The sequence below is a fragment of the Dunckerocampus dactyliophorus genome, chromosome 3, assembly GCF_027744805.1.
Source record: "Dunckerocampus dactyliophorus isolate RoL2022-P2 chromosome 3, RoL_Ddac_1.1, whole genome shotgun sequence".
NCBI classification, from domain to species: Eukaryota; Metazoa; Chordata; class Actinopteri; order Syngnathiformes; family Syngnathidae; genus Dunckerocampus; species Dunckerocampus dactyliophorus.
In genome coordinates, this window is record NC_072821.1 from 5,096,402 (window position 1) to 5,116,413 (window position 20,012).

The 20,012-nt window shown below is 40.9% G+C and overlaps 1 protein-coding gene across 1 annotated transcript in view; it reads right to left on the reverse strand.

Moving 5' to 3' along the window:
• Positions 1-9,072: 9,072 nt before the first annotated feature.
• Positions 9,073-20,012, reverse strand: part of hcn4 (hyperpolarization activated cyclic nucleotide-gated potassium channel 4) — a 109,013-nt gene continuing 98,073 nt past the window's right edge. The window contains exon 8 of the mRNA XM_054771413.1: positions 9,073-15,301. Coding sequence (XP_054627388.1) covers positions 12,825-15,301 — 2,477 coding nt within the window. The 3' untranslated portion in view covers positions 9,073-12,824. The remainder of the gene's footprint in view (positions 15,302-20,012) is intronic.

Consider the following 20,012-nt stretch of genomic DNA (forward strand, 5'->3'; position numbering starts at 1 on the left):
ATCGAATCACTCGATTGTTTACCTTTTAAACAATGTTAGATTGATATATATGTCATCCTGAATGGAAACTTGAGAACCCAGATCGATGTAGTGGAATTCTAGGAATAGAAATTGATGCATCGATGTAGTGAGTGAATCGTTACACCCCGAGTGTCAATGGAAGAAGAGATATTTGCATCAAATGTGTATGTGAATTGACAAACAGGTGTTTGCGTTATATGGGTACATGAATGGACAGGCAGATGATTACACGGTGTGTCGACGGAAGAATGATATTTATATTCGTATGTGAATGGACAGACAAATGATTACATTATGTGTTTGTGAAAGAAGAGATATTTGCATGTGAATGGACAGATGTTAGCAAAAGACAAGAATTCTGACGGCTGAATGTGTAAAAGGACAAAACAGTAACACCTTGTCAAGTATTTCTTCCGGCCATGTCTTACAATTTATTTCACGGCTATGGCGTGAATTAAGACCACATGGCAGCATACACCTTTCGGCCTGCACACTCCCACATGCTTTGACTGTCACATGGCGAGTAGACGCCTCTGAGTCGGCACCTCTTTCTGCAGGCAGGCAGGCAGGCGGCCATCGGAGGACTAGAATAATGTGTAATTACAATAGACAATGTAAAACAAAGCCCTTCACTTTCAATGAGTTGCTCTCGGAGATGGGAAGGTTACCTCAAGGGGGAATTCTAATGAAGCAGATGGCTGAGTGCTTGCAGGGGCAGACGCGTGCACTGTCCTCTTTTTTTTGTTACACTCTGCCAACATAGGCGGCATTCTGAGGAGCTTCACCTGCCTCTTGACCGCTTGTTGTGTGCTGCTGCACTGCCGTGTTTGTGTAGCTTATCACACGTCTTGGAAAGACGATACAAATACCCGCACTGCAGTTACAGAGAGGGGTCTCTAATATTCAGTCCTTTTTTTGTAGCGTAAGTTATCCAGAATATTCGAAATGGCATATGATGTAGTTATATGGAGCTGTATGGTGACAATGATAAAAATAAAGGTGACTCAACTAAATTGTTCTGGAGGCCACATTTTCAGAAAGCTAAAACCAGCGTCTGGTATTAGAATGTTTTTTCTTTTTTTTACCCCACCAAATGGCTAATACAGCCAGAAAAATAGAAATTAAAACAGAAGCAATACGTATATACTACCTAAGCAAAAATCCCCTATATGACAAGCAGCGGCCTAATGATATTAATGAAAAAAATAAAAAATAAAAACGCTAGTCAAAGATCCTCTACATGACAGGAGTGTTCTGCTGTTTTTAAGGACCTGCTGCATAAACACTAGTCAAATGATCTACTGTAAACAGAGCACTAGTCAAAGATTCTTGAAATTAAAGAGCTACTCTGCTGTTTTTCAGGACCTACTGCAAAAATTCTAGTCAAAGATCCTCTATATCAGGAGTCCCCAACCACCGAGCGTGGGAAGCTTTCAGATGCAATGATAAAAGAAAATAGAATTTAGAATATAAATTTGTAAAGATCTAAAACACATTTTATGTAAATGCATATCTATTTTGGAAATATGGGCCATAATTTAATTTTAAAAATAATATACTGTTACAAATCCCATAGTGTTTGCATGTATATGTTGTTTGTTGTGAGCGGCGACCCGTCCAACTTTGTTCGACAGTCCTTGAACGCACCATCGTGCGATCGCTAACTTTCCCCCACCCTGGACAGACAGACTACGGGACAGTATTTTTTTTTTACTGTTTTCGTTTCACCTCACTGGTCTCAAATGCTGATACGACGTGGGAATGCATAAAGGTAAGTTTTGGTGATGTTATTGAGTGCTAATGTGCATATTTGTTGGCGCACAACCTCCAGTTAATTCATGCTAGCACACTGCTTTTTGCCACACGCATCAAACAGCTACGTAATAATCTTCTATCTGAATGGTGGGTCTTAATTCCCGTTGTACTTTTAATTTGATGTTTTTACTGCCTGAGTTTTGCACAATACATAATCAATAAGAAAACAATAAATAAGACACATTAGATAACTATGTGTATGGATCGCTATAATACGACCCCTCGTGGGTCACAAAAGGTTGGGGACCGCTGCTCTATATGACAAGAAAGCTCTGCTGTTTGTAAGGATCTACTGCAAAAATTATTTTTAAAAAATCTTCTTTATAACATGAGAGCTCTTCTGTTTTTAAGGCCCTACAACGAAAACACTAGTATATTCTATATAACAAGAGCCTCCAGTTATTAAGGATCTACTGTGAAAATTCTAGTCAAAGATCCTCTATATGACAAGAGAGCTATGCTGTTTTTATTGACCTGCTGCGAAAATTCCAGTCAAAGATCCTCTATATGAGAGGAGAGTTTTGCTGTTTTAAGCTCCTACTGCAAAAACATGAGTCAAAGATCCTCTACATAACAGGAGCCTCTTAATGTTATGAAATATCGAGTGAATATTTAAGGACTTACTGCAAAAACTCTAGTCAGAGGTCCTTTATATGACCTTAGAGCTCTTTTAAGGACCTATTAAGGATCTACTGCAAAAAAAAAAACTGCTAGTCCAAGATGGTCTATATGGCAGGAGCTCTCTTCTGTTTTTAAGAACCTACAGCAGAAACAAATCTGAGAGCCTCTATATGACAGGTGTACTGCTGTTTTTACTGCTGCAAAAACACTAGTCAAAGATCCTCTATATACTGTAACAGGAGCATCCTAATGTTATTAAGGATCTAGGATCTACTGCACTAAAAAACACTAGTCAAAGATTGTCTATATGACGCTGCTGTTTTGAAGGACCTAATGCAAAAACTCCAGACCACGTATGTGATGCAGTGCCATTATTCAGTCACAATGACAAAAAAAAAGAAAATACAGTAGTAGTATTTATTGTGTAATCAGACTTCATGCAGGTGTACCTAATAAAGTGTCTGATGCGTCATCATGGAAATACAGCGATAGAATGTAAGAAAAAACAACAAAAAGATAGTTTCATTTTATATTTTATTCAATACCATATTAAGTCATCCAGCATGTGTGCTTATCAACAATGCAGTTATTGATCCCGCTTCTCTCACCGCCACGCACGCACTCACACAAACACACACCCACACACATGTCGCCGCAATGTCCCGTACCTGCTGTACCTTATTGCTTTATCCCATGTTAAAAGCAGGAAATAAAATCATTTAGTATCCCTTTAGGTCGTGAGCACGGCGGCCAAAATACTTGCTTGTGGAATACTTGCTCAGCTTGTGTGTCCTTGAACGCATCTCGCAGAGACACACACACACACACACACACACACACACACACACACATACAAGGTGAGCCGTCCGGTAGAAAGTCTTATGCATGTTATGAAAAAGTCAAACTCATATGGACATAGTCAAGAACTGTACAAACTTGAACATTGCTTGTTTCTTATGGTGACATCAGTTAACAGCGTCTGAAATAAATACAGAAATATACAAGCAAATAGGTCCTATGGAAATATAGAGCTAACAGCAGATTAAGAGGGATTATAGTACATAATTGGATGAAAGAAAAAAGCATGTAAACTTCAGACAAGCTTCTAGTTTGTATCGTTTTCCACCAACATTTGACTTATTTTCTCCCCAACATTGTGTTTTTTACCAACAGGCAGTAGGCAAGAAGTAACGTGTCACGTTGACAAGTGAACCACAATCCTGACAGCGGAATATCATTACCCCCGAAGGATCCCGCGGTGCTCTCAAAAGTGAATTCGTACGTATCCTTTTACTGGCGCGCGCTATTCTTAAACTGGGTCATATGCAGGTTAAATTGCCCGACAACACACACACATGCACACACTTTGTGGTCGGAGTGACATTACAGTCATGTTATTCCGTCTGACTAGAGCGGCAAAAAGAGGACGCTCGTATTAGACGCGATGCTAAACAAAAAAGGGCTCGAGTGGAGTCAACAATGAACAGCGGAAGAATCTGACAGGGAGTCTTGTTTGGTTTGTAAATGTCCATTACAACCAATCTCTTCTCTTACTGGTCGCAAGAATGCAAACAGGAAGAAGGTTTTGATGACTAGTGAGTGAAACTATACTACATATAAAAGGGACAGGTGGTGTGGGTGGTGGCTAGCGCTGCGTAATGATCACAACACCCGCAATGTTTGACTATAGTTTGTCTCTGAAAGTCGCTTTCCACATTGGTGGCCGAGCATCGACAAAGGATGACGTCAAGCAATTCTCGTCCGGTGAGGTTTGCATGCAAAATATCTGTACTATATTCCTGATTTTACGGGTTTGCTACATAAAGAGAAGGGAATGCATACCGTAGAACAGGGCTATTCAACTCAGTTGTTCTGGGCGGCCACATTTAGCGGACTTCTTCCTCCACTTGTATTCGTGTTTTGCCTTTTTACCTTACAAAATGATTATCACAGTAATAATTAAAGTCATAAATGAAAACAGAAGCAATATGTTCACCCTTGTAAAAGATGGTCTACTGCAGTGCTCGTCAAATCGTGGGGTGTGTATCAGGAGGGATGCTGGTGCCAGCAACTCATACAGTAGTTTGTACAGGTGAATAAATATTCAGGTTCGCAATAGTCCAGCAATCCCTCGCCACTTTGCATTTCGACTTTCACAGCTTCATTCTATCACGTGATTGTAATTCATAAATCATCGCTGTTTTGTGCTTCAATACGGCCTATTAGTAGTAAAAATATAATCATATTTAAGCAAATTGTATGCATTATTTTGCCTAAATTAAGCATATTCAAGCATAAAAATAGGAAAATGAAGTAAAATACAAATATAAGGCATTCAGAAGACGCACTTGAAGACGTGGTGATGATATGTAGTATTCTACACTGGTCACTAGGTGTCAGTAATGTTACATTGATGAGACCGTAGCCACCGCAGGAAACACTGTACTGAAACCAAATGTAAAACAGGAACAAGGAACTTTGTTCAACCCTGACTTGTGAGTCTATAATTAATTAATAATTAATTAATAAAATAATTCATGTCTAGAGGACCCTAGTATTGTTAAAACTGTACTTAGAAGGTCGCAAACAGGTTTTCTATGCTCTAAATACAAAAATATTTCATTTCTAAATACAAAATCCTACTTTGCGGCAATTCTGGAACCGATTAATCACAATAAAGAAAGGATTACTGTATTGGGGTGAAAACATTTGTGTCCCCTAGAGGTTGCATGATAGAAAATAATTGAGAACCACTGACCTACTGCAAAATCAAATCAAAGATCTACAGTATATGACAGGGGTGTTCTGCGGTTTTTAAAGATCTCCTGCAAAAAATGTTTGTCAAAGATCCTCTATATGACAGAAACGCTTGCGGGGTTGTAAGTGGCTACCGCAGTGCTTCTCCACTAGTGGTACGGGCCACCCTGGGGGTCACAGTGAGCTGTTGGGAGGGAGTGTGAGAGGCAGGGAGGACTTTCAATATTAGTGCAGACCGGCCAACATGTACGCCTTTTTCGTACTTGGCGTGCACTTTGACTAGGGGTGGTGGAAATAATCGATTCTTAGATGCATCGCGATGCGGACACTGACGATTATTAATCGATTCATAAATGTTGATACTGACGGAACAAAAAAAACGGAACAAAAAGCCGGAAAGAGCTGCCCGGACATTTTATGGGGGTGTACCTACCGTAAGTGTAAGACGCTACCAGAATGGCTGAGCGTAAACTCCGACCCACAACCGCTGGATTTAAAGCGAGCATCTGGAAGCACTTTGGCCTTAACGTAGAGCCAGACAATATGCGAGCTTTGTCATACAAGCTTAAAATATTTTGGGAACACGGCAAACATGAGAAACCGCATAGCACATTTCCACCCGAACCAGGAGGAAAAACAGCCAGCTGAAGTTGCTGCCAACCAGAGAACCATCGAGCAGGTGATAACTAATTTTCCACCCAACTCGGAAAAGGCGAAGCGAATCACAAAGTCAATCGCAACATTTATTGCAAAGGATTTGTGGCTCTATTTGGTTGTTGAGTAGCAGGGCTTTCGTGCTTTGTTGCGCACTTTGGAATCCAGATACAACGTCCCATCGCAACGTTATTTCACTGACACTGCAACTGTGAATAAGGGCAGCCTAGTTTTTTTTGGTTATTCATAATATACTGACGTCTGCAAGTATCATTCTTGTATGAGAGCCACTGGTACAGAAATCTATATTTTATATCAAAGCTGTTTTTCCCTTTGCTATACAGTAAAAATATTATTTTGTCAGAGATTCTCTGCTCAGGATCTTGGCTTGAATTCAGAAGTCTATAATTTATTTGTGAAAAATAAGGTTTTTATGATGGTTACTCAGAATATGCTGACGTTTGTTAATTTTATACATGCTGCTACCGGTGCAATTTGCTTTTCCTGCTGGTTCTGTGCAATGGGAAATATGTTGGTAGGTGTAACCTTCCAATTATTAAAAGATAATGGAAGTAAATTAACCTGTTCAGTTTATTATTATTATATATACCATGTTTATTTTAATATTGGATCATTTCAAATATGCTTTGTTTGAGTACTACACAGTGAGTAAAAAGACATTATGTATAAAAAAAAATTATGCATAAAAAAACTGACAAACTATTGATCACAAAAAAAGATGCATCGAGATGCATCAATATTCGTTTCATCATCGCATTGCAGGCCTTTAAATCGTAATCGCAGCAAATTGTGAGGTGACCAGAGATTCCCACCCCTAGCTTTGACCCATGAATGCGCTTCTCTGCTTACCAGGTATGCATTTTGTTGCATCTCGCTGGTTTCAGTTTCGAGTTCAGTCTGTACAGTACAGATAAATAAATCAACTTTTTTATGCTCTCAATAGCATTTCAAATGGTAGTCAAAGATCCTTTATATACCAGGTGAGCTCTGCCGTTTTTAGGAATTTTTAGGAGTTCAGTTCAAAATCTGGTCTGCTGTCTTTCACGTGTCGGATTTGTCCCACGGGTCGCTGGTTGAATAGCCCTGCCACAGGAGGACATTAACTGAAAGGACACAGTGTTAAAAGGCAGGCAGGATCAGATGCTTTTTCCGCTCTTGTCCACAAAGGCCAGAAATCCAAACGAGATGGCTCGGAGCGTTTGGACAGAAACACTGGCAGCTGTCGGGATCCTTCCACTGCTTCTTCGTTTTTTTCCCCAGTGTTGCCCTCAAACTGCCGTGTTTCTTCCGATGGGTGACAGGGAGACATAATGAAAACAGTTTGCTGCTTGAGAAAGTGCTTGTTTTATTCTTTCTTTATTTATTCTCTTCTCTCAAAGCCTCCGCATGTAATTCCCAGCTGATTCCTTGTTTTTTTTTTTTTTTTTTTTAAAAACACTCTCTATACTACATTACGCAAAGAGTCTTGGGAGAATGGAAATAGCAAATCCCCCTTCAAGTATAAACATTGCTGTCAGGTGAAAATCTTGTTACTCCAGTTTTGGTTATTTTGGTGTTTTTACTGGGAAAGACGGATTACGCTGCTGTCTTTTCCACGAGTGGAGAATGTTCTTGACCCCTAGGATTATTGTGAAAGTCCCCTTCTTTTTATTTCCATTGCATAAATACAAAGTTGCATGGTTATCAGGCAAAAAACAGCTTTATTTTGTATTTTTGTAACAATTTCAAGCCTTTTTAGGGAAGATTTTGGAAAGATTCTTTCATCTCTCGAAAAAAGTTGCAATTTACGATTGGACCAGACTATAACAAATCAAAAAATCTCCAAAAAAGATCATATCAATGCCCTCTGTCTCACCGTCCTAAAACCCCTGCAAGCTTCCACACTGCAGCAATTACAGGATGTCCTCCAGTAACAAGTCCCCCGATCAGCGTGAGGACCCAGCGGCATGCCAGCCTCTTTGCCTTCCCTCGGTGCTTCAACGTCTCCTCACATGAACACCTTTGTCCCTCACGCAGACATCAAACTGTTTCCTAAGTCTCAGCTACTCTAACGTAGCAGAAGAGGAGGGGGTAACTTTTTTCTCTCCCCAGACTCCTCTGCAACAATCGATTTGCTGGAGTTGAAACTATTTTTAGCGTTCGCTACATCATGCCACCTCAGGGCTCGGTTCCTGCCGCCTTTGGTGGTGGTAGAGTGGACTCTTGACATGACGTTCTACACTGGGGATTTGTGAGTCACAAGCAGACACGAGTAATATTTTCTTTTAGTTGGTTTTTGATCCATGCTCTTTTTTTTTAATCCATTTGTGATGTAATTTTAGAAACCAAATTGATGTTGAGATTTCACTCCAAATACAGTGGTGTGAAAAAGTGTTAGCCCCCTTCCTGATTTCTTATTTTTTTCCATGTTTGTCACACTTAAATGTTTCAGATCTTCAAACTAATTTAAATATTAGTCAATGACAACACAACTGAAGAAAGTGCAGTTTTGAAATGAAACCTTTTATTATTAAGAGAGAAAAAAAATCCAAACCTACATGGCCATGTGTGAAAAAGTGATTGCTCCCTAAACCTGATAACTGGTTGGGCTGATAACTCGTCAGACCAGAGTATTTTCCTGAAGGTCGTGGGGATCATCAAGATGTTTTCTGTCAAAATTGAGACGAGCCTTAATGTTCTTTTTGTTCAGCAGCGGTTTTGGTCTTGGAACTCTGCAGGCTGTTTTTGCCCAGTGTCTTTCTTATGGCGGAGTCATGAACACTGACCTTAAGTTAGGCAAGTGAGTTCTTTGGATCTAGTTGTAGGGTCTTTTGTAACTTCTTGGATGAGTCGTCGCTGCGCTCTTGGGGTAATTTTGGATGGCCAGCGACACCTGGGAAGGTTCACCACTGTTCCATGTTTTCATCATTTGTGGATAATGGTTCCCGCTGTGGTTTGCTGGAGTCCCAAAGCTTTAGAAGTGGCTTTATAACCTTTTCCATACTGATAGATAGCTATTGATCTCAGTTAAGTTATGATTTAACTGAACAAAAAGAACATTAAGGCTCATCTCAATTTTGCCAGAAAACATATTGATGCTCCCCAAGATCTTCGGGAAAATACTCTGTGGTCTGACGAGTTATCAGCCCAACCAGTTATTAGGTTTAGAGGAAATCACTTTTTCACACAGGGCCATGTAGGTTTGGATTTTTTTTCTCCCTTAATAATAAAAAGTTTCACTTAAAAACTGCATTTTGTGTTCAGTTGTGTTGTCATTGACTGATATTTAAATTTGTTTGATGATCTGAAACATGTACTGTAAGTGTGACAAACATGCAAAAAAAATAAGAAATCAGGACGGGGCAAACACTTTTTCAAACCATTGTACCTGTTCTACTTACAATTCACTATTAGATTAAAATTTTGGAGAAAAAATTACCTTGATAGTGTTGCAGAACTGTTTCTTAATCAAAACAAACAAGCATTGACCAGTTCCCCAAAACGGATTGTGTTCTACCTTTGTGTTTCCACAGTGGCACCTCAAAAAATAAGTACGGTTTGGCCGTGAGGAAGGGGTAAATGAAGTTTCCATAGTTCCAAAATTTAGATTTAAAACATAAATCAAGGGTTGTCAGGATAAGCGGCATAGAAAATAGATGGATGGATCAAGGGTTGTCAAAGTGTGGCCACCAGTAGACTTCAGGGGAGGTGCAGCAGCTTGAAAAAAACATGTCTCTCTTCCCAATTCTGTTTATTTAACTTTGGTTATGTCAAAGGCAAATGGATAGAGGTTTAGTTTTTTTAGACAGTGAGACAGCGGAGAAGTCAAACATATTCTCCAGAATATCTGTTTTTCATGTAGTAGAAGAGGACTGTTTGGTTCTCGTTTTATGTTCTCAAAGGGGAGCGCTCACACTTTGAAAACCCCCGATGTCAATGTTAGGATTTTGTAGGCGGTATAGAAAGAAAAGGGAAGTTTTGCATTTGACCTCAGCATTTTTAACTGACAATGAAATGTATTTTACTGTGTAGTTTTGCTTACTCGTATGCCTGGTTCAGTTTGAGCATGCAACACAGTCATGTGAAAAAATTAAAACATTCCACGGTGTAACTCTTCTGCTGTGTTGTGCATCATTTTTCTGACGATTATACCACATGGTGGCACCGTTATCAAACTCCAAAGTTTGACCCCAGAAATCGGATTAACTTAAAATTTCTCTCACAGCTCAATGCACTCCAAAAACACTCACTGTAACTTTAGGGTGTTTAGCCGAATCATCACGACATTTAGTACATACTTTTTACACTGACAAGCACATGTCGGTAAAATTTGAGCAAGACTGGTTGAAAAACACGGAACTGCAGGGACACAAGCGAGACTTAGCAACTAATTGTCCATAAGTCATTGACCATTTGTTAGATGATTATAAAACTTTGAGGATATCTGTATTACATGTATGCTAGCTTGTTTTACAAAGCATTTTGAGCACAAACAAAAGGGGCTGACACAGTTGTCTTTTTTTTTTTTTATATGACTGTGGGTGGATCAGTTTTACAAATAAATAAGAGCTACAGTAAGTATGACGTACGAAGGTTTCTTTCCATAACTCTCATCAGGTCAGATCTTGCCCAAAATTCCTACAGTGGGTTTATGTTCTAATCTGCCAGAGAACATACATAGCCATTTTGTTTGAGTGCCCCCCCCCCACTGAATAAAATCTACAAATTCCACTCGAGACTCTTTGATTTCCTTAGAACTGAAGACACTCAGAGCTCCTCCTGCAACTTCACAATGTGAACCTGACTTGCAGCTCACAGCTTTATATAACTTAACTTAATCAGTGTTACATTCGAATCAAATCTTAAGGGTATTTAAAAAAAATCTATTTGTATTTGTGAGCCAGTGTAATTGTGCGTTTGTGTCACGTCCTGTGTGTTTGCTCTACCTCCTCATTACGGGGACTTCTGGGAAACGTAATGAGTGGAGATGGTCACTGCACACCTCTGCGAGGGTCAAGGGATTACAGACATGTCTTGTTAAATTAGGCTGCTGTGACTGAGTTGGGGGGGACTCAGCTGTGGGAGTGGAACCTGGATGTGAATATGTGTGTGTGTGTGTGTCTTGGTGATGAGCTACAGACCAACTAGTTGAAACATATCCCCTCGGGGGGTTAATGTCAGCTTCCACTAGCATGTATTCAGTTTTGATATAAGGTAAGGCTCTGATCGTGAGGTGTTGAATTCAATATCAACAACCGCTTCCCTGCTCTATAACAATATAACAATTTTTGTACACTAGCTCTCAGTTAAACGGTCGGTATTGCAATATATCATTGGGGAAGATGCAACTTTAAATTATAGAGTGTATCGTAACTTTTTGTCTGCTGATAAAAACATCTGCCCAAGATATTGGAACCAAACTGCCATGTAAAATTAGGGAACAGTCTTGTTTGGTGCTACAGTACTTGACTTTTAGCAACAACAAATGTACATACATTCAACATCTTAAACTCAGCGCTAATCTTCAGCGAGGAAACATGCCTATGTTGATGGTATAGCAGCCATAGAAGATAATAATGCACAAATTAAAATATTAACTTGTATATGTCCATTCCGAGCACTTTAGGGGGGGCATTGAAGCTTGTGTTTGTATGTAAAAACTGTAAATCTGTTATCAGGCTCTCTATATGTTTGGGCTAGGAATGGTCCAAGTGCTACACACAAGTTATGATTAATGCAGTAAAAAAAAAATGGATCTGAGGCAACTGGACTTCTTCTTGGTTCCAGGTGCCTTTGAGTCAACAGTTGTGGAATACCATGACCTGGATAACTGAATGTACACCATGGGTTGGGAACCTATGGCTTGAAATGGTTTGTGTCATGCTATGCTACAACAAAATCTCAGCGCAACTGTTGTAAAAAGCCCCAAAACCTAAAATTAACCCATAATTGCATCATACATTTTCAAACATTTACCATGGCCCTCGGAGGACTTCATAAACAACAAAATGGCCCCCGGACAAAAGGTTCTCCACCCGTGCTCTACACAGTCAAGCTGTGGTTAATGGAAGTTCTATAAATAAAAGGCAACATTCCGTTTTAAAATCGGTCCAGGCTTGCATCCGACTGTTCCACTGGGTCGCGCACACTCGCTACATGAACAGTTGCACACATTCAGGAAGAACAACGACACACGCGTTCTACACACGTCAGCGGCATGGGTTTGGAAGACAAAAGTGTTTGGGACACGGTCACGGCCGCTCACATGCTGCTATCTTGAGATGGAGGGTAGCTTGTTCGCATCCCTCCTTCGCCCTGCTTCAAAAAACATTATTAGTATTATTATTATTACAATAAAGTGATATAAAATAAGTGTTAGGAGAAGGAAATGAGGAGGTCAAACATTACCTCACTGGAAGTCTTTTTTTTGGTTTCCTAAAATCTTTTTCGTCGTCAGGTTTTTGAAATGTTTACACACATGATAAATAAGCACAGTCTGTACATTTAAGAATCAACAATATGCGATCCTGTATGACACGGTATCATTTTAGCAAAAATGTAGATAACTTTTGTTTGAGACACACAAAAAGCTTTAAATGCAGGTATTAGTGCATAGGTTCCTGCAGACAAAATGAGTATTAGTGTACAGTCAACTAAACTGACCCCTGCAAACAGCGTAAAGAAACTGACTATCCTTATAAATAGTGATCACTTTCACACCCTCCTTGATTTAACGTATCACTGAAATATATCTCTATCTATATAGATGATGTATAAATAATAAGAGGACAGAGCATAAAACAGTGTTACCTGGGAAAGTGTGTTTTCAATCACAGCAAATTGTAGGTCAAATGAAAATGGAACACAGTGACGTCTGATAAAGAAAAGGAAAGAATGCCACATGTGACATAGTTCGTGTTTCAGTTCGGTGGAGCGCAGGAGGGTGTGATCAATCCTCACAAATTGGAAGGAAGCTTAGAGCGGACTGTTTGAGTTTCTAGATCCGATGAGTAGGCAGAGGACCCCCTCCGAAGTGATGAAGAAGGGGATGCTCCGGGGGAGTGAGTCTGATGTGGATGCCCTGGAGAAAGCTGGACTGGAGGTGTCATATGTCCTGGAACTGAGCTACAAGGTTTGGGTTTTAGAGTTGGTGAGGAAAAGGGTGAGGGGTAATAACCTGCTTCCATAGAGGAGCAGGTAGTTTGGTGGCCCAATGCCTGGGTCATCTCCTGGGGAAGCGATGGGTGAGAGCTGGATAGCAGCTTTAGATCCTCTGAAAAGCGACTGGGCTGAGAGTCTCTACCTGTGGTGTGTGTCTGGACTGGAGGATATGTAGGAAGAGAGGATTGAGGCATAAGCGGAGAACTGTGGGATCCTGTGGAACTGGAGGGGTCGCTGTAGTAGAAAGTCCTGCTCATCACAGGGCTTTGAATAGTTGGGCTCGGAGCCACAGGAGTAAGGCATGGGGAGACATTTGCTGAACCGTACTGGGCAAGAGAAGCCAAGGCAGATCTCTCCAAGGACATCTGGTGAGGAAGGAATCCCGACTGGAGGCCTGCCAGGCTAAAATGACCAAGAGACGATGGGGAACCCTCAGCCGGCTGTTGGCTATTCTGTCGTCTATTTGAGGATGGAGAGCCTTGTGGAGGGGAGTGGAAGAGGTTTAAGCCACTGGTAGTCCTGCCTCCACCTGCAAATTGTTGGAAGGGGGTCACTTGAGGAGGCTTGGGAGGGGGCTGACTGTAGAGAAGCTGTGCTGGCATGGAGCTGGTGGAGCCAGTAGATATAGGGCTCTGACAGTGTGCGGAAGAAATAGGTCCTTCTGCAACTGCTCCAGAGGTCCCTCCTGCAGGGCCACTTGCTGCTTGGCCCCCTACTGCCCCCTCTGTGGATTTGCTTTTATGCGATCCAATCGTCCCTCCCCCTGGCAAACTTGAACTAATGTAACTAGATGCGGATCCGCTGGAAGCCCTTCCTAGAGATCCTCCAGGATTCCCTGTTACAGAGTCACTACAAAGCCCGATAAGGGGTCCCATCATGGCCCCGCCGGTTAATCCTTCAGAAACCATTCCCGTTGATCCACCAGAAGCCCGCCCCAACGATCCACCAGTGGTTACTGGTACAAATATTTCTCCAGAAGTCACATCCACTGACCTGAGAGAAGTCCTACCTAATGATCCTGTAGCGGTTGTTGAGACCAGTAACTCTCCAGAGGTCTCTCCTACTGACCCAACAGAAGCCCTTCCTAATGGTCCCGCAGTGGTCGTCGATACACTTAATTCTTCTGCTGTCCCTTCCAGTGAAAACCTCCCCAATGATCCGCCAGTGGTCATCCCTATCAGTAATTCTCCAGAAGCCCTTCCTGTTGATCCACGCAAGACCCCTCCCAAAGATCTCTTGGCAGAATCTGCTACTGATCCACAGGTAACACCACCTGTGGCCCCTGCCGCTGATCTGCCACAAGCACCACCCACTGATCCTTCAGAGGACCCTCCCACTGATTCCCCTGAGATACCCCCAGCTAATCCACTAGGAGCTGACCCCAATCTAAAGTGACTCAGTGAACTTGCTTCTGCTGCTGCAGTTGTAAAATCCTCACCAGCCCATGCAATGTCCCCTCCACTTTCCCCTTCAAAAGAACCCCCTACTGCTCCACCTGAAGGCCAGTCTGACGCACTGGCACAGGCTCCAACTGCGCTGCCACTTATTCCCGACCCTGTGCTTCCACCTGTTGATCCTTGGTGGAAGAGGTTCGACAGAGGTGGGGTCGTAGAGCGAAAAAGCTGTTGATGCTGTGGTAGTGAATGTAGCTGGGCCATACTTGATGAGGGCGAACCAGAAGATGAGTATGGTCTGCGAGGAAATGCTGAGGTCGCACTTGCACCAAATCCTGACTTTGTCCCATTCTGTCCACACTCGCTTCCGTTTCCTGAACCCTGTTGGTTGGAGCTAGCTGCCCCTGAACCTGATGCTACATGCTGAGCCTGAAAAGAGGCTAGCAAAGACATGTCCACCCCAGTGCGTCTTTTTGAGGGTGTGCTGGCGGGAGAATCTCCAGCAGAACCAGGAGCTGGTGATGAAGGACCAAATGTGTGAAACTTCTTTTGTCGACTGGGAGGGTCCTTTAGGGACCCCAGAAGAGACACCTGAGGCCTGAAAAGAGTTGGCGGCAGATGGGGATGGTGTGTCAGAGCGATAGCCACTGAGGTGGTGGCGGCAGCTGCCTGGAGAGGTGCCTGGATCAGTGGGGCCCAGATGACGGGGGTAGGTGATGGAGGCGTCTGGGGAGGGGCGTTCTGCAGGAGGTGGGCACAGTGGGCCATGTCCCTGTCGTGCTGCACAATCTGCTGGATGATCTCATTCTCCTGGTAGTTGAGGACGCCAGAGCTGAGGTCGTGCTGCACCTTATGCTGTAGGATGGAGTTTTTCTTGCCTGTAAACACACATACACACACATACCGACAAACAGAGAAACAGACACACAGACAGGCAGTGACAGGGGAGAAAGAAAGGGGGGAAAAAATGAGAACGAGCATATCTTGTCAGCAGATAGGGCTCAGCTGACATTTTTGGCGTACTCGAGTGACAGCCTTATTTTACGGCATCTTTTGTTTGTGGAAGCGAGCACTGAAAAAGGCACGGGAGAGGAAAATGTAAAGACAAATCCAAAGAAACTGCTTGGAATGGAAAGAGATGTAAAATATAAATACAGCAGGAGGTGGAGGAAGACAAAAAGAGTCCAGACAATGAAAGAAACAATGAAAGACAGGTGGGAGACAACTACCCAGAGACACACGCTCTGAAAGCATGATAGCCTCAAGATTTAGCGGTGTATGTCTCACTAGCTCTGACTGTGGGATTCCATGGCAACATGGGGGACATAATACAAACAAAACTTTACACTGGTAGATGTTTATGCCAGGGTGTTTTTGTTGGCCCAAATAGTAGAAAATCAATTAAATATTGAATTCAAATGTGAATTAATTAATTAAATTGAAGCATCATTGGGTCACTTGAAAGGCACTATATAATTCCAATTTATTGTTATTATAGTAACATGTATTATTATTATTAAACGTTTCCATTAATAATTACAATGTGGAATATAACCTAAAATGCCTGGATTTTAGTTTCATGGCTGCTGCATTGCACAGAAATTCACCATACTGTATGAGCCAAAATTAAATAAATACAAAGCCAATTAAATGATTAAATATGGCATATTTAATTAAAATATGAATATCGATGAAATATGAAAATTAGGGATGAGGGAGTACACCACTATTGTATTTGTATCTGTATCTGTATTTGTTCAACCGTCTAAATCAGGGGTGTCCAAACTTTTTCCAGCGAGGGCCACATACTGATAAATGAAAACATGCAAGGTCCACTTTGATATTTTGTAAAACAACAGATTGCAAAGAAGTTATATATACTACAAAAAAACTGCATAACAGCTTTGTCATATAGGTGAAAAAGCATATTATTAGTATGAACATCGCTCTTTGCTGTTTTTCCATTTTTGCTGTTATTTTTTAAACTTTCCAAATATATCTTTCTTCTTAAATATTAGTAAATTTTCTTTTCGTATAATGACTTTATTCCCATAATGTTAGTTTTTTTCCCGACCTAATTTTCCCAAAAATTAACTTTATTTCGTTTTCCTTTTCATATTGCGACTACACAATAAAAGATAAAACTGTATGCTGCTAAAATTATATTATTTCAATCACAATCAATCAATCAATCAATCAATCAATCAATCAATCAATCACAGAGCGTGAAGAATGAACACATAATGAGGACTTTCTTTCATCACGATTGTGGATAATGACGAGATGTACTCGTTTCATGCTGGTGTTTGGCAAAAATGTATTATCCGTAACAGATACTTGTTTCTAACAAATATCCGGCTCATCCCTAATACTACTACTACTACTACTACTACTACTACTACTACTACTACTAATAATAATAATAATATCAAACCAGTTGATTTATTTCACGACTAGTGCATGCTACTGTATTTTGTGATTTATTTATTAATGACCAAATTAGTTGTGTCATGACATATTTTTTTATTTAAAGGCCATTGAAAAGCACATCTTTGTGTAGAGTTTGCACGTTCTCCCCATGCGTGTGTGGGTTTTCTCCGGGTACTCCGGCTTCTTCCCACATTCCTAAAATATGCATGTTAGGTTAATTAGAGACTCTAAATCGTCCATAGATGTGAATGGTTGTTTGTTTACAGTATATGTGCCCTGCGATTGGCTGGCGACCAGTTCAGGGTTACGGGCTTTCCCCCTTAATCAGCAGGGGTAGGCTCCAACATACCCCTGTGGCCCTGGTGAAAACAAGCGGCATAGAAGACTGATGGATGGATGGACTTGAAAATCTCCATGAAATGCAACATGAAGAAACTGTCACTCATCAAAGAAGTGGTGGGCGGGGTCAATGACCTGATTGGTTGAAGTGGAATATCCATGATCATCCATGATGGATGACAACTAAAAATATTAATGAATGAATGTGTTTATAGTTCAACAATTACAATTTAATTATTCTTTTTTGAATACCCATTTCAATTATTTATTTGATTGACTGATATTTATTTTGCTGAAACAAAAAACCCTGCTACTTTAGGCAAAATAGTTATTTGTGTGTCATATATATTACATAAATGTACAGTGTTCCCTTGTTTATCGCGAGGGATAGGTTCTCAAAATAGCCCGCAATAAGTGAAATCTGCGAAGTGGCCAACTTCATTTTTGTACAATAATTATTTTTGTTTTAAGGCGGTAAACCCCTCACCATAACCTTTATACACTCTTCTCAGACATTAACATTTACTCACATTTCTCTCTTGTTGTCAAAGTTCAAATTTCATTTGAATTTTAATGCTCAATCTACTAGGTTGGACACAAGAAATTATTAAGTGACTCACGCATATTTCACTCATTTGACCGTTCCTCTTCAGCCACCTCCTCGTCACCGAAGATTCATTTACAATATTCTGTAATGGCGACCTACAGCCGAGAAACTTCTGCCTTCCTTCAGCATGTCCAGAAGTCCAACTTTCTGCCTGATGGCTGGCTTCCTCACCTGCCTCTTAAGTGCGACCGCAGGTGCCTTTGACGGTGCAGAATGTTTTGTCGACATTGTGGGTGTTGTCGGGGATACAACTTGCAAACATACAGCACTTCAGCGTCACACTGCTAGCGACCATTTATGTAAATTTGGTAAGTCAAAGGCATTCTGTACTGCACAGGAAGGCACGGAGGAATTTGATCGACAATGGTCTACAGTCCCTTAGCCAATCAGGACACAGGCACAAAGCATGGGTTCTCACTTAGTCCGCGCTCTAAAAGTTACGTCAAGTTTGTCAAGGGTGCACAAGGTTAAGTTGCGTCACTTGGACATGCACACTTTCTGCTCGCTCCACCACCTACAGAAACGTGCAGATCTCTGGGCTCAAACTCCATTAGTCATTGTTGAACGGTGGAACGAGCGGTGACAAGGTCAATTCACCAGCCTGCCATTTTCAATTCGAGGCTCTGAAACCCAAAGATATTCCAAATGCAATTAGGCGCAGATCAATCTCTCCATTTCTTGTTATGACTGGTGGCGCAGCTCCACAGAGGATGACCCTTGATCCACCTGACCACTAATCGCTTGCAAACCGCTAATCAGATTGTGCAAAGTCCATCAACAGAGTAATTAATTTGTGGATCAGGGCTACAGTACGTCAGTGACTTTATTAGGATGAAGCAGAACATCAAGCTCGGCAGAAAAGGCCGTGCACAGGAGACCATCCCTCAGAATGATCACTATCAGCCCACCATATCTTTTCAAAGCAGCCATTTGCTATAGAGTTTCCCCGAAGCAATGTCTCTATCTTCCATGCTAAACATAGCAGAGGATAAAACAGAGCATGCAAGCGATGGTTGAGTGATGATACAGACGTGCCTTTCATTGTGAATATTTTATTTGCACAGGCTGAGCTTGGGAAGAGTGATGGATATGGAGAGAATATCAATTGTCTGCATTGGAGATCAAACAGGGAATTCTCCAGCAGAGCCCCGTCTGCATCTTTTAACAGCGCTGACTGAGTACCAAAAACGTCTTGACGACCCTCGACTGTCGTTTGGGAACTCGAATACGGTGTCGTGAAGCACGTTACGCAAGAAAAACACAAATCAGATTTCAGGGAAGCATGTGAAAGGGTGAAGAAGTCGTCAAGGAAGGGCTCATTAAATTGATATCTACCTCCATGCACGTGTCATCAAGGCCAGTGTAAACACTTTTTTTTGCCATTTTCCTTGACCTATTCTACACGCAGCTATTATATTAAGTGATAATATGTCCAGTAGTAGCCCAGAAAAGCCAACAGATACATAAAACTATACAGATAATGCTTATGTTTCTTTAAAAATATATTAACTATTCTTATGAGGGCATGTGACAAGTGGTCTCCTGAAATTTCAGTACAAAAATCGAAAAAGTTGCCTAGGGATGCATTTTTTGTATATTTTTTTTTTATAATCATTGTTTTAAATTACTTTCGTATATTTTTTCCCAAAGTTTCATTTTCTATACTACATAGCATTCTTATATATATATTTTTTTAACGTTCTCAATACATGAATAAATCATTACTAATATCACGAGTATCATCTCTGCCAGGTACTCCAACTTGTATATATTTAAATATTGAATACATTTACTAATAATGGGTCAGGAATGTCATGTATATACTGAAAAAAATATAACATATAACATGAAATATCGAGAAAAACAAAAAGAATTGTAGTATGGCTATGCACCTGTACAAATGGCAGTAGATCTTTGTATTGCTTTTATTTATTTTATTACTTATGGATTATATATTTCATACTGACTATGTTTTCTATAGTCATGAAATAATTAATTTTATAAGAAACATTATATATCCTATCCTCAGCTTGCCAAAATCGATCATTTTTGTGTTGAAAAAGTCCAATGGTTTGGTATAGTACTCAATTTTGACTGTAACCAAAATTTCCAACCATGGAACTGCTGTCTTTACAGTTGGCGGTTGTCTTTACTGCCTTTCTGTCTCACTGCTATGATGTCACACCGATACATCTATCTATTCCTTGTTGGAA